A 14,059-nucleotide genomic window follows, 5' to 3' on the forward strand; every position below is an offset into this window, starting at 1 on the left:
ATATCAAATAAAAAATAAAATATGCAAAAACAAATAGAAATGTACAAAATCCTCCAAAAAAAATAAAAATAACTGAAATGAATAAAATAAGCAACAAAATGAACAAAAATGAATAATAAATCAACTAAATAATAAATAACATGAACAAAATAATCCACAAATTGAACAAAATTGAGGAAGAAAAAAATAAAATACACAACAAACTGAAAACAGATTAAATAGAATGAATGAAAATGAACAAAATTCATAAAAGTGACCAAGATACAGTTGCAGATGCTTGTTTTGATGCTCAGGTGATACGTTTTACTGAAAAATTTACTTTTTCTTCAGTTTTCTGTTTTGATATAATAACCTTTGAATTTACTCTGAGCTTTAATGAACACCTACATGATCAGTGGATTAACTACAGGAAAATAGATCATTTACATTGAAATATGCAAAGGATAAAATAATGAAGTGATAACTTAGGAAAGATTAGATGTTGGAAATATTTCATTTGGAGGTGACTACATGGATAGTTTTGTCTTTAAGGGTTAAACAGACCTGTTTAATGTTCATCAATAATTGTAGATATTAGATTCAGTCCAAATCACAAATATTTAGTTTCGTAAATCATATTAGGTTTAGGGTTAAGATCTGATTTACTGAGTAAAAAATGATACAAACACGAGTTCACTGTATCTATTCAATTGTGTTAGCCTCCGTTAGCTCAAAGGCTATTGACTGACTGAAAAAACACATGCATTTGATTAAAAACTTCATCTTTTTTTTTTTATTAAGACTAAAACCAAAGGTAACGCATATATATATTCATCATCTTTAAAACTGATGAACTGCTATAAATTAGAAATACAACAAATATGGTCCAGATTTTTGTGCAGATCAGGGTGTGACATCATTAGCGATCAGATGCTAATGTTCCGCTGGTGGTCTATGACGTGGAACATTAAATCTGGATCACATCATCTCCTTCAGACTCATAAAAACCTGCTTCAGGGTGTTTCATCAAAATCCGATCACTGTCTGATTGTAAAGTTTGCAGAAATTGAAAGTGTAAGCAGAGTTTGGTTTATTTAATAAAACTAAAGTCACATTGAACATCGACTGTAACTGTAAAACAAAACATTTTGTAATAACGAAAAACTATATGTACAATTAACAGATGTGTCCGTCAGCAGTAGAGGCATTCAGGGATTCACTGCAGTGACCGTCCTCTTTCTGTCTTTATTCTTCTACTGGTCAGTGAACACCTTGCATTGTGTTTGAGCACTGCTGCGGCCTCTGTGGCAGCTTACGGCGATCTTTGCCGGCGTTCCTCTTCCTCTTTTTGCTCAGGAAGTTCTCCAGTTTACCGCTCTTCTTTAACTCCTCGTATTTTTCAGCCAAATGCAGCTTCTTCTTCTCAGCTTCAGAGAAAAAACAAAAAAACCCCACAGATTTTGTTAGAATCAGTCGATTCACAATCAGTTTCTCTGTTAAAAGGTTTTTCCTCCAAATAATGACTATAAAAATAAAATACAATGCGTTCACTTCCACCTCGTAATATATGAAATATTAATAAGTTAAAACATGTTTCTCTGCAGCTTCAACAATTGATGCTCATCTTTGTCGCACTGAATCTTCAGACAAAACTACAGATTAACCCTCAACGGTCCAGGTCAATGTTTCAGATGTCGTGAATTTATTATTTTTTTCTATAATTTAACATCAGGAGACTCTTAAAGTCACACTTCACATTTTCTTTGTCTGAGAATGTATCATTTTAGTGACATTTCTAAAGCAAGTTAATGTTTTCAGCTTCAAAATTATTTTTCTATTGTTATAAGCAACTAAAAACCCTTTATTCTAATATTATCATGGGTATTTTTCAGTGTAGTTCTTTATTAGCATTATTGACCAAGTACATGTGCCTCAATAGAGTTAAATTATTAACTGAATAAATACAGTGACACAAATCTATTTTCATTAATTCCACACACTCACTGTGAAGCGTCTGAAGATCCAGATAAACTCCACTTTACAAAACACATGGAGACGATTAAAGGCCACAACTAACCCATTTAATCCCAAACTTTTCCTGCAACATAAGTCAATGCATCTCAGTCGTTACACCTCTCTAACATTTAATATGTATGAATTTTTTCATTCCATGTTGGTTGTGTTAACGACATGTAGGTTTTATATTTGACAACAGTTGTCGTCAGTGGCTTTTATTGTTGCCTTTTACACAAATTCTTAATTTGACCAATTTACACGTATAAAAATAACATGCAATTAAAGCTGCAAGCAGCATTGGGCGGGACCTCGCACTGGGCAATCCGCCTCCCATACGTTCCGTCTCCCATACGTTCTGCCTCCCATACGTTCCGCCTCCTGTGCGTTCCGCCTCTCATACGTTCCGCCTCCCATGCGTTCTGCCTCTCATATGTTACGCCTCCCGTGCATTCTGCCTCCCCTATGTTCTGTCTTCCGTACGTTCCGCCTCCCATGAATTCCGCCTCCCGTTAGTTCTGCCTCCCATACATTCCGCCTCCCGTGAATTCCGCCTCCCGTGGCCATTGACACCTCAGCTCCACTCACACCTCTCCGTCCTGACACCAGCCCCCTCCCTTTTGCATCCATCCTCCTTTCATCCCTACAGAACACTTGCGCCCCTCTGCTGAAACCACCATCACCTTTTAATGAGGCTTTTATTTTGAAAAGCCTGCTGTGTGTGTATGCAAGTGTGTGTGTGACAGACGGAATCTGTTTGAGTGACTTGAAATTGTACAAACAGGTGAGCATAAAACTTATACTTTACCATTTTTAATAAGGCTTTGATTTTGTAAAACTTTGTGTGTGTGTACCATTCACATTTTTATCATGTCCTCATTTTTATTCAAATATAAATGTATGTATGTATGTACGTACATATATATATATACATATATATAACTGAGGGTTTTACTTTGAAAGGCAATTTTCTGACTTCCTCTTGGAGAGACCCCATAGCGTCCTCCTATATTTTTTGTAGTGCTGATGTAATGAACGTTTTGGCATTGGTTTCATGTCTCTCGGACATTCCTGCTGGTCGCTACGGCGGTTTCTGTGTTTTTTGACATAGGTGGCACTAGAGGGTTAATACACTAGAGGGTTAATACTACAGGGTTAATTTTTGCATTTTATCAAATTTTTCGCTGGACCTGACATGCGTGCCAATTTGGTGAGTTTTCGAGCATGTTTAGGGGGTCAAAATCCAGTTCAAAGTGGCGGACAGAAAATAATTAAAAACGAACAAAAAACAATAGGGGCCTTGCCTTCTGACTAAAACTTTATTGTGTGTGTGTGTGCGCGCGCTTGTGGGTGTGTGTGTTTTTATGTGTGTGTGTTTATGTGTGTGTGTGTCTGTTTGTGGGTGTGTGTTTTTGTGTGTGTACCATTCACATTTTTATCATGTCTTCATTTTTATTCAACTTTTATTCATCTATAATTTTGGACCTACATACATATATTTCTTATATAGTTTTCATATTTTTTCTGTATTGTTCAAATGTGTTTGTGTGTAGACAGTTTGTCAGTGAAGTTTCTTGTCATGTTTTCAGTCACACTAGGAATCTGACTGTTCATGGTCTTACAACACCACCTGGTGGTTTCATTGTATGCATTCCACAGGAAAAGATTCAGCCAATCAGCTTTCACCTTTTGTTTCCCTGTCAGTCTTCTCATCGGTGTCGAATTACGAAACGGAGACAAAGCTTAGAGTCTGTGGCAGAAGGAGTCTCCCTGAATTTGCAGAAACAAACTGCGATTTATCCATAACGGTACATCCAGTCTCAAATATTCTTGGACTAGAAGCAAGCACATAGACTCCTGAGCTTATTTAATGAATAATATTAGTCATAAGAGATTGAACTGAATAAGCAGTGAGGGTGGAAAGCACCTGGTCTTTGTAATTCCTGGAAAATAGAATACATGCCGAGGCAGATTGCCAACTTCCTGTTGGATTTAGCTCATGAGTGTGAGTGTATGATTTTTCGGGCTCAATGAGACCAACATTTTGGCGTTGGTTTCATGTCTGTACGACATTCCTACTGGCCACTAGGGGCAATTTTGCATGCGTAGGTGGCGCTACAGAGTCCATTTTGGCACCTAAGGGGTTAATTTTGATATTGTATGAAAGTATTCACCAGACATGACATATGTGCCAAGTTTGGTGAGTTTCTGAGCATGTTGAAGGGGTCAAATGGCAGGTTAAAGCCAAAAAAGCATAAAAACTAACAATATTTTATAAATCCATAACTGTACATCCTATCTCAAACATTTTTACGAGGGAGAGTTGGGGTGATTTTTCTGAACATATGGATATATAACGTGGGGAAAAGTCGAAATTGAAAAATTAGTCTCAAACATCACATTTTTCCGAACTTATAAAAAATAACTAAGACATTAATTAGAAATTTGCAAAGACAGTTTTTTTGAGAAGGGTTCACTCTATCTTTTGGTGCTATTTAGAAGCCCATATGACAAACTGGCTCATACTAGTTTTAAGTTGAGGGTTTTACTTTGAAAGGCAATTTGCCGACTTCCTGTTGGAGTTAGCTCTCGGCGCCCACTGGAACATTTGTAGTGCTCAATGTAATGAACATTTTGGCATTGGTTTCATGTCTGTCAGACATTCCTGCTGGCCGCTATGGCGGTCTTCATGTTTTTTGGCATAGGTGGCGCTAGAGAGCCCATTTTGGCACCTACGGGGTTAATTTTTGCATTTTATCAATTTGGCACATATGTATGTGCCAAATTTGGTGAGTTTTCGAGCATGTTTAGGGGTCAAAATCCAGTTCAAAGTGGCGTCGGGGAAATAATAAAAAACAAACGAAAAACAATAGGGGCCTTGCCTTCTGGCAAGTCCGCTCACACAGTGAGTGGACCTGCCCTCTCGGCTCGGTCCCTAATTATAACGTGTAACATACTCGAACTAGGTATGATCACAGGTGTGTTCAGAACTGTATTAGATATGAAGTCACCATGGAAACGCAAACTGAAGGAACCGACACTGACAACAATGCAGCTCCTGGATTTCCTTGTCTTATACAACAGTTAAATAACTGTAGTTATCCAAGTTGATAAAACAGGTTAATGTGTTTTTAATTCCTAACTGTCTGTTTGTCACTGGACTCAGCAAATGAACATTTATGATCAATAATTAATAATAGATAAACCACTAAACACCACCACTAAATATTTTTTTTTCAGGAAGAGAATCTAATTTTTTTTAACTCCTTTTATAGACATGTTGATTCTGTCATTTTCATTTAGTTCAGACTTCAAACCTGAAACTCATTTGACCTTTGACCTCTGTATTCTGATGTTTCTTGTACATTGTGTGTTTTAGTTTAAAAACAGAGTGACCTTCGGATCCAGACCCAGACAGTGTCCATTTGGCATTCTGATGCTTGGTTCTTACATTTCTTGAGGAAGAATGGCCGAGCTCCCTGATTGGCTCGTTCTCTCTGCTGCCTCTTGAACTGCAGCTCTCTCTCTCGCTGCTGCTCTTGACTCTGCCTCGCTCGCTCCTGGTTTTCCTGCAGAAACAGAAACAACAGCGATCGCGTTTTGAAACGCTATCATCAATGTGCTTTCAGTAGATCCACAAACACAGCACGAGGCTTTTGAGAACAAGGACGCTGCCGGTGAAGTTTCAACGAGGAAAAACTTTAAACTCCTGTTTTCACACCATTTATCATTCTGAATGGAAATTTAGAATTTTTATTATTTAATTTATTTATCATATATCATTCTGACTCAGAATCATATTTATTCACCAACTATGTAAACACATACAGGGAATTTGTTACTGGTAGATGTCGCATCTCTAGTAAATCATAAATACAAGTTATAATAAAAAATGTAAGAAAAGTAAAATATGAAAAACAAAACTCGATATACATAAAGACACAGTACCAACTTAAATACAGTTATAGTGCAATTTTTTGTGCATCTGAGGACAAAAAGAGAGAGCGTTAACGGTACGATCACACTGTTCCTCATAATGTTCATTATTTCAGCTAAAACACTTGGGAAATGTTCCAGTTTACTTAATTTCCATCATATCTATCATCATGTGGAACAAATTATCATTAAAATAGCTGAAATGAATGAGTGAAATGTCCTGAAGAACTCACTTAATTAGCTTAATTTAATTTAATGTTTTAATCACAACATTAAATTAAAATGAGCAGAATTAGTCACTAAATCAGAGCCTCCAGGTGTCGCTGTCATTCATTAATGGTTAAAGGTCATCAATAACTTTCCCTTTGGACCAGAAATCAGCGTCTAATACATACATGTATATACGAGGGCCTAAACTGTACTGCCGAAGGGTTCGATCCCTCCCATACGATGAATTTATGAAATAAAAAAATTACACTGAAGATATTAACAATCATTTTAGTTCAGGTTCCACATACAGTAAAATAACAGAATAGCTACACCTACATTTTTTTCTCTGTCTTAGTGTTAAAAAAGTAAAATTACATTAAAATGTTTACATTTACAAACTAACTTTTCAAAAAACATGTGAATGACGTGAACAAATAGTGCAATTTGAACAATATTCTGTCTGTTACTAAATGTTTTGTGTTGTTTTAGATCCACTGTGATCTGTACGCTATAATGTACATGTGTAAATGATAAACTGAGACATAATATTGTTAAAATTGCACATATTTTTCTTAAAAAATTTCAGGTTCATATTATTCAGTCTTTTAAAGGACACTTTATAAATGTAAACATTTTCAAGAATTTTTTTTTTTTTACTCTAAAACAGAAAATCTGGAGTTATACATCATTATCATCATCATCATTATTATTATTATTATTATTATTATTGGTTATTGTGTTAATATTTTACTGGTCTGACCCGACTGAGATCATATTTGTCTGAATGTGGAACCTGAACTAAATGATAAAGATGTTCTGCTCGTTACCTGCTTTATTTCTGCAGAAAACCGCATTAGTTTTTACCAAAGGAAAGACTTAAACTTTGTCGTAAAGTCACAAACCTCTGTGTCACTGATGTTATGTTTCTAACAGTATTATCTACTATCGTTTCTACAAACATCTTCATGTCCCTCCTCATGTTTCTATCATTATCACAGATTCCATATGAGTGAAGCACTGGTTCAACTGACCATTCTCTTGAGGAGGAACTGCAGCTTCTCCTTCTTCTGGTTGTTCTTCTTCTTCAACTTCTTCAGCTGCCTCTGGACGACCTGCAGACAAACAGTGACCAGATCATGTTCACAGTTCGTTTTCAGAGCTGGTTCTATAATGAACCCCTGTGTTTTATTGTAGAAGGAGCTGCTTAAGCTGCCTGGTTCAGCATGTCATTCCTGATTAAGCTGAAATACTTTGGATTGTTTTTTATTGTTTATATTTGAGTTGAGGATCTAATACAACTCTGTCACTGAACTGATTTATTGATTAAACTGTTGCTTGATTGATTGATTTGTTACATGAAAAGCACATCAACATCTTTTCAACGTCCTTTCACCTGTTTCTCCTTCTGTTTGATGTCATTGATGAATCTGTACGTCTTCTCGAATATTTCTGGTTTGTATTCTCCCGATAGGTCGTCAAACCGGGGATCTCTCAGCGTCTGAAGAATCACAATGAAACACACTTTAATGGAAGCACAACGGGACAGTCTGAGTCTGAACCTTCATTCATTTACCGTTTTCTGGACTGAGACGACCTGACGCAAGAACGGAGCTGGTTTCTTCGCTGAGATCTCCATTGGCCTGAAAACCACAGGAGAACGCTGGGGTCAGAGGTAAGAGGTCAGCGAGTTGTGTGTGTTTGTACATGTGTGTTGTGTGTTTCTGACCGGTTTTTGTTCAGTCGTATCTTTGTGGTCTTCTGCCTGGTCGTGGTTTTGCCATGGGCCACCTCGTTGTACACTTTGGTTCCCACTTGGTTCTGCAGCTTCATGACGTCCTCGAAGGACATGTAGGACAGTTCTGTGGACACCAGAGCACGCCATGGGTTAGTATGGACCTTTACCACGGCCACTTCCACTCCACTCATCTTGGCCTTTTTGCCATTTCCATGGACCACCAGGTACTATTAGGTATTTTAGGAACTATTGGATACTATCAGGTACTAGTAAGAACTATCGGGTACTATCATGCACTATTAGGAACTATCATGTACTATTAGGAACTATCAGGTACAATTAGGACCTATCAGGTACTAGTAGAAACTATCAGATACTATTAGGAACTATTGGGTACTATCAGGAACTATCGGGAACTGTCATGTAATATTAGGAACTATCAGGTACTAGTAGAAACTATCGGGTACTATCAGGTACTATTAGGAACTATCAGGTACTCTCATTTTGAGCAGGTCTATTTCGGTCCTGTCTCTACACATAAACTAGAATAGGGGGTCACAATCAGCAAAAAAAAAAAAAAAATCACAAAATCTGAGACTGAAGGTGAGTTTCGGTCTCATTTTCATTGTGTTTGATCTATATTTTAACCTTCTACCAACTGCCTGGTTTGTCCAGTGTAAAGACGAACTGACGGACATCTCTAGTCGTCATGTTCAATATCGACTGAGAACAGATTTTCCTCGTATGTTTGAGCTCTGGTTTTCACACTGATGATCAGTTCACAGAAGTTGAGGTTGATTGTCTTCATGTTTCTGTTAACGGTTACATTTTTTCCATAAATGAACCAAACATTATGAAAACAGCTCTGATTAAAGCAGTTCTGGATCCACAACCTCATGAAACACAGGAACAGAAATACAAGGCTTGTAAATTCATTGATTAATGATTGGTTATTGATTATTAAGAAAAATGTCTGACTCACCCCTTTTAATGTCATCACGGGTCTGGAGGTCCCTGCTGCCACCATCATCATCCTTATCCTTATCCTCATCATCATCATCAGAGGCGTCATTCTTTTCTTCACCTTCTGACCCTTCTTCCTCCTCCTCATCTCTTTCATCCTGATCCTCTTCCTCCTCTCCTTCATCCTCATCATCCTCTCCATGTTGCTGCTCTTCATCTCCTCCTCCTCCTCTCTGAGTGAACAGAGTGAAGTTTTTCTCCACGTCAGAGTCTTCATCGTCACTACTGCTTTCCATCTCCATCTTCATCTTCTCCCTCCTCTTCATCGCAGTTTTCCTGGCCTTGGATGAATCCACACCTGTTACAAACAACAGAAATCCACAAAAATTTAACCAGAAATTCTATCCCTTTATTAGTTTTGTGTTGAATCTGTTCTTTTTTTGTTCATTTTCATCTTTTGGTTCATATTCTTCATTAACTACAACAACTCAGACTGTTTCTTTTTTCTTCTTGAACTTCCTTCTGCTCAACAGCTTCCACCTTACTAGCTTCTGATGTTTTATAAATGACTTCTATCTTTAATAGAATCTCCTCTTAGACCACCTCCATCTGTTTGTACAGTCGGTGGATTTATGGCATCAACAGCGAGAACAGAAACACTGATATAATAGAAGAACCAGGAACCATCCAGTCGACCTCAGACCAGCCGTTAACGGACTTTAGACGCATCCCAGACTGACAGCACCTGATTGGTGGGAAAATGGACCGACAGAACCGGCAGACAAATGGACTGAACATGTCTCCAACAAGGTTTTCAGAACCAGGGTCTTCTGAATCAGAGATCAGAAAAGTGAACTTCAACAGGAGACAGAACAATCAAGCCCTTTTCAGGCTGACCGAGAACTGTGCCAGTACCAGTTCCCACACCTAACTTTTCTCACTCTAAAACAAAGAGAAACATTGGAGTCGTCGTTATTTAAATGTTATTATATTATTTTACTGTATGTGATCCCTGAACTAAAATGAGTTTGACGTCCTTGATTGTTAATATCTTCAGTGCAATTTTTGCATTTCACAAATTCAGCCCATGGACGGTTTTCTGTCCACGGGCCGTATGTTTACCATCCCTGGTTTAAAACCGCAAATAACAATTCAGATTGCAATTATTTTCTGAAGTTTAAAGAAAAAAAATGACTAAAATCAGCAAAAATCAGAGACTGGAACATTTGTCTCCGTCATATTCGATATCGACTGAGAACAGTTCTTCATATGTTTTGAGCTGTAGTCTGCACAGGTGATCATTTCTCAGACTGTTGTAGTTCCGATTCTCGCCACTACCGGCAGCACTGAGCTGAACAGAGAAAACAACGTCGGTCAAAGAAGAAGACCTCTGTAGCTGTTAGCGGTTTAACTTGAGCTAAAATTCACCTCTAACGACTAACAGTTTGTTTCGCATTTGGCTGAAATCGTGGTAAAGTCATAAAGAAACATGTGATCGGTTCAGATTGTCAACATGTTAATGAGAAGTAATTTAAGTATCTCAGGACATTACAAACAGCAACTGATTAAGAAAAAAGAACATTAGATATACACAATTACAGGTGATTTAATATGCATTTGTGTAGTTTAATTGTTGTTTATACATCCTTGAATGTTTAACTTATTGTACTTTTGCCAAATGGTTGGAAAATATGTGGTTCTGATGAAGAAAAAGGAAACATAAAATCGAACTCCCTTTAGAAAGTCTGCTTTTGGAGAATAATCTGTTCTTCAACGAATATAAATGAAATAAATGGAGTGATAATACAGAGGATAAATCAACAGGAGACACTCGTAAATTCGGCATAAATTAAATAAATATCACAGTGCATTTAACGACAACATATTCATATTACTTTTCTTTAATTAAAGGTCATTTCCGGTATTGTTTACGTCGAACTGAGGGCGTTAACTCACGAGAAATCCTTCAGAACCGTTAATATTGTCTTTGTAGGTTGATTTTCATTACAACAAATAAACAAACAGAGCGAACATTCGGTGACAGTGTGTTGTATACTCAGCCGGTTGTGACAGATGAGTAAATGAACGTAAAACCGTCAGATTTCAGATGCAGTTCGAAGACTGTTCGGTTCTGGACCAACATTAACAGTAAGTGAAGGTCAAAGTTCACTCACAGACTCGTAGTTTAATGCTTCACGTTGCTAAAATCCTCCGTTGTTGGCGTAAAGTGGTGTCTTCTGTCCGGTTTTCAGTCCACGTGTGTCACGACGGAAACAAACAAGTCACCGATAAACCGGATGGATTTTCAGAATAAAAGCATCAAAATCAATGTCTTTGTATTACAAAAATTAACAAAACTTTTTTCATTCACATTTTTATGAAAACAGAAGCTTCATGAAGATTCACTGTGAGTAAAGTTTCTATTTGGTAAATACTGTTTATATTTAATCTGTAATTATATATTACTTCCATTTTATTTTGTATGCAAAATCTGGCCATTTCCTGTTTTACATTGTTTAACTTTTTTTTTTTTTTTTCTTTAACTACTTACGTCTTATGTTTGTGCCCCCTAGCGGACAGATTCGCTACCGCAAACCAGGAGCTATCAAGATTTTTATTTTCACAAACGTTTTTCGTGCTTTTAATCTTTGTTTTTTCTATTATTATATTTTATTTCCCATTTTAACTGAGTTAAAACCTTTCACCGTCATCAGTTCTGATCATATCTATCAAATATTTATTGCTTTTTCAGAATATTAACCCACTTTAATACCACTTTACTCTCTAACATTATGTTTCTAATAGATTAATCTAATCTTTATTGGATGATCAGACAACAAATTGATTCTGGAACATTTGGACTTAAATAAACATTTTATGTAGTTATTGATTTGATAAACTGATGTAAGTGACATATAGAAAAACCCACTTGTGTTTCATATTGATTCATGAATAGGACGGAACATGTCACAGTTTAAATAAAATAGATTTATTTATTATTTTTGTTGTGTGTTTGTACTTGTATCTGCACATTGTGTTTGTGTCGTGTTTGTTGTGTACTTGTTGTGTATTTGTATTTTTGTTGTGTGTTTGTATTTGTGTTGTGTTTTTGTTTTTGTGTTGTATGTTTTTTGTGTGTATTCCCGTTGCCTGGTGATGAAGAAGTCAAGTTACCGACTTTATAATGGGAAATGCGCTGTGTCTTCTTCAAAATAAAAGCAGGTAAAGTTCTATGAACCCTTTAGGCGTTTAACATCAAGATCTTCAATAGGTTTTATCAGATGTTTTTTTCATTTTCTGTATATATATATATATTTTTGCCGTAGTTCACTAACATAAGTTTAGTTTTTTTGAGTTTTGTTACTTCAGTTTAGTATTTGTTTCTGGGGTTAGTTGAAGAACTATTAGAAATATTTTATTAGTTTCATAGTCTTTCATTGGCAAATAAAACAAACGACCGTAAAGAGAATTTGCAAACACATCATATGACTGATCAGCTGTTTGTGATATAAAGTGTCCAACAGGACGTGGATGTTGAATTAATAGTCTTCAAGGCTGAAGGTATTTCATGACTTGTTTACCCTGCTCTGTCAATGTTTGTTCAGGACACAACATCCAAAGAAATCAACAGAATCCTTACCAACTTTGCCTGGAAAAATAAGTGCCATCATCGAAAAAAGATATTCTGTAAGGTCCTAGAGATCAAAGTGGATTTGAACTTTTGGATTTTTTTTTTTTTTAATTTCAACAATACTTTTAAAATAAAGTGGATTAAGGAATGTCTTAAAAATAAACTCCATATGGTTCTTCACTCCAAAATATATTTTTAGGGGTCTGGGTGGTCTTTCTTTTCTTCTGACCTGCAACTTTGACATCAGCAAGTTACCTGCAAAGTGGTCTAAGTTTTACCAGCAAACTCTCTTGGCCTGGAAATTATGTAATAATCATAATTTTTCCCCTCACAAGACTATAATTTGGAATAGTGGAGACATTTCTGTCGGGAAGAAATCTATTTTCAGTCAACATTTGTTTGATAAAGGTATTTTTTATGTGTGTGATCTCTTCGACAACAATGGTTTAATGCTTAGTTATGAATGTTTTCTTCTTACTAAATCTTTTCCTATAACAAATAGAGAATTCAGTGGGGTAACAAAACCTATCCCTCATGGTTTGCGCTTTCTTATGAAAAGTCATCTCCAGTTTCAAGAAGTGATGAGAATAGTCTCGTTTAATGATGAATGGTACTGACATTTTGGATTCTAAATGCAAGAATAAACATATAAGAAACACATTCTATGAAAGGCGTAAAATAACTCCAAGAAGGAAAGCTTTTTGGGACAATGTCTTTTCATGTATTGATTGGTGAAGAGCATGGATGTCATCACACAAATACTGCATCGACAATAAGATAAGAGAGATTCACATCAAGATTTTACACAGTATATTTACCACTAATGCATATCTTTCACAATTTTTAGATGTCGAAAATAAATGTAACTTCTGTAATAATGAGCCTGAAACTTTAATACATTTATTCTGTCAGTGCAACCACTCTATTACCCTCTGGACTAAATTGGTAAGATACATATTGTGTAAAGTCAGACACCCCATTGTAACTGATTTTAAGTCTGTTATTACATAGTACTTTATTCACCAAGAGAGCAGCATTGAGTACATTGTTAACTAATGATTATTGTTTGGTGAATTCCATATCCATAAATATAGAGTGTTGAAAATGACCCCCAGTTTACACAAACTTCTGGCTGAAGTTGAACAGTACATTTGCAGTACTAAGCTTATAGACTCTCTCAAATGTGATAAAATTGTCAAACTATATGACGAACCTTTTACAGAAAACTAATGTTAAAGAATCCTTTTGCGTTTGTTTTTGTTTGTATGTTAAGATTTTTATAAATTCATGTGGCCTTTTCAATTGTATGTTTATTATTTGTTAACTGTATTCTTTGAAATGAAGTTCTATTTTTAAAAAAAAATCAATTGTCTCCTTCTGCTCTGTTTATTAGTCATGTGTATTAAAGCTTACAGCGCCATCTGATGGACACACAACACACCTTGGGTTATTCATTCAAAACCCAATGTGATAATGAATTACAGATAACATGCCACTTGTAATTGGTGTGTTATCTGTATGCATTTTAAGCTTTCCATGTGTATGTTCACACCCCACGTAAAATGCCACGTGATTAACGGTTAGGTTTAGGG

General features: G+C 36.1%; 1 protein-coding gene across 3 annotated transcripts; it reads right to left on the reverse strand.

The window, feature by feature from the left end:
- Positions 1-330: 330 nt before the first annotated feature.
- Positions 331-11,122, reverse strand: rrp36 (ribosomal RNA processing 36). Of its 3 annotated transcripts, none has more exons than XM_030159338.1 (8): positions 11,011-11,122; positions 8,856-9,194; positions 7,865-7,997; positions 7,712-7,778; positions 7,532-7,636; positions 7,170-7,250; positions 5,444-5,561; positions 331-1,406 (listed from the first exon to the last, which is right to left on the reverse strand). In XM_030159338.1, the coding sequence occupies exons 2-8, from the start codon at positions 9,160-9,162 to the stop codon at positions 1,240-1,242; spliced, it is 978 nt and encodes a 325-aa protein (XP_030015198.1). In that variant the 5' UTR covers positions 9,163-9,194; positions 11,011-11,122; the 3' UTR covers positions 331-1,239. The 3 variants fall into 3 exon arrangements, with proteins under 3 accessions (XP_030015198.1, XP_030015320.1, XP_030015243.1); XM_030159460.1 differs by having other exon boundaries at positions 7,170-7,246; positions 7,528-7,636; XM_030159383.1 differs by having other exon boundaries at positions 8,856-9,204; positions 11,011-11,108.
- Positions 11,123-14,059: the final 2,937 nt, after the last annotated feature.

This window comes from Sphaeramia orbicularis, chromosome 1 (assembly GCF_902148855.1).
Source record: "Sphaeramia orbicularis chromosome 1, fSphaOr1.1, whole genome shotgun sequence".
Lineage (NCBI taxonomy): Eukaryota > Metazoa > Chordata > Actinopteri > Kurtiformes > Apogonidae > Sphaeramia > Sphaeramia orbicularis.

Bases quoted from the DNA above. Each gene is read 5' to 3' on its own strand.
- rrp36 (XM_030159338.1), bottom strand. From the start codon at position 9,162: ATGAAGAGGAGGGAGAAGATGAAGATGGAGATGGAAAGCAGTAGTGAC. The intron at 7,637-7,711 runs GTAAATGAATGA...GTGATTCTTCAG, and splicing joins TCGTCTCAGTCCAGAAAACG to ACGCTGAGAGATCCCCGGTT. The intron at 5,562-7,169 runs GTCAGTTGAACC...CTGTTTCTGCAG, and splicing joins AGTTCCTCCTCAAGAGAATG to GAAAACCAGGAGCGAGCGAG.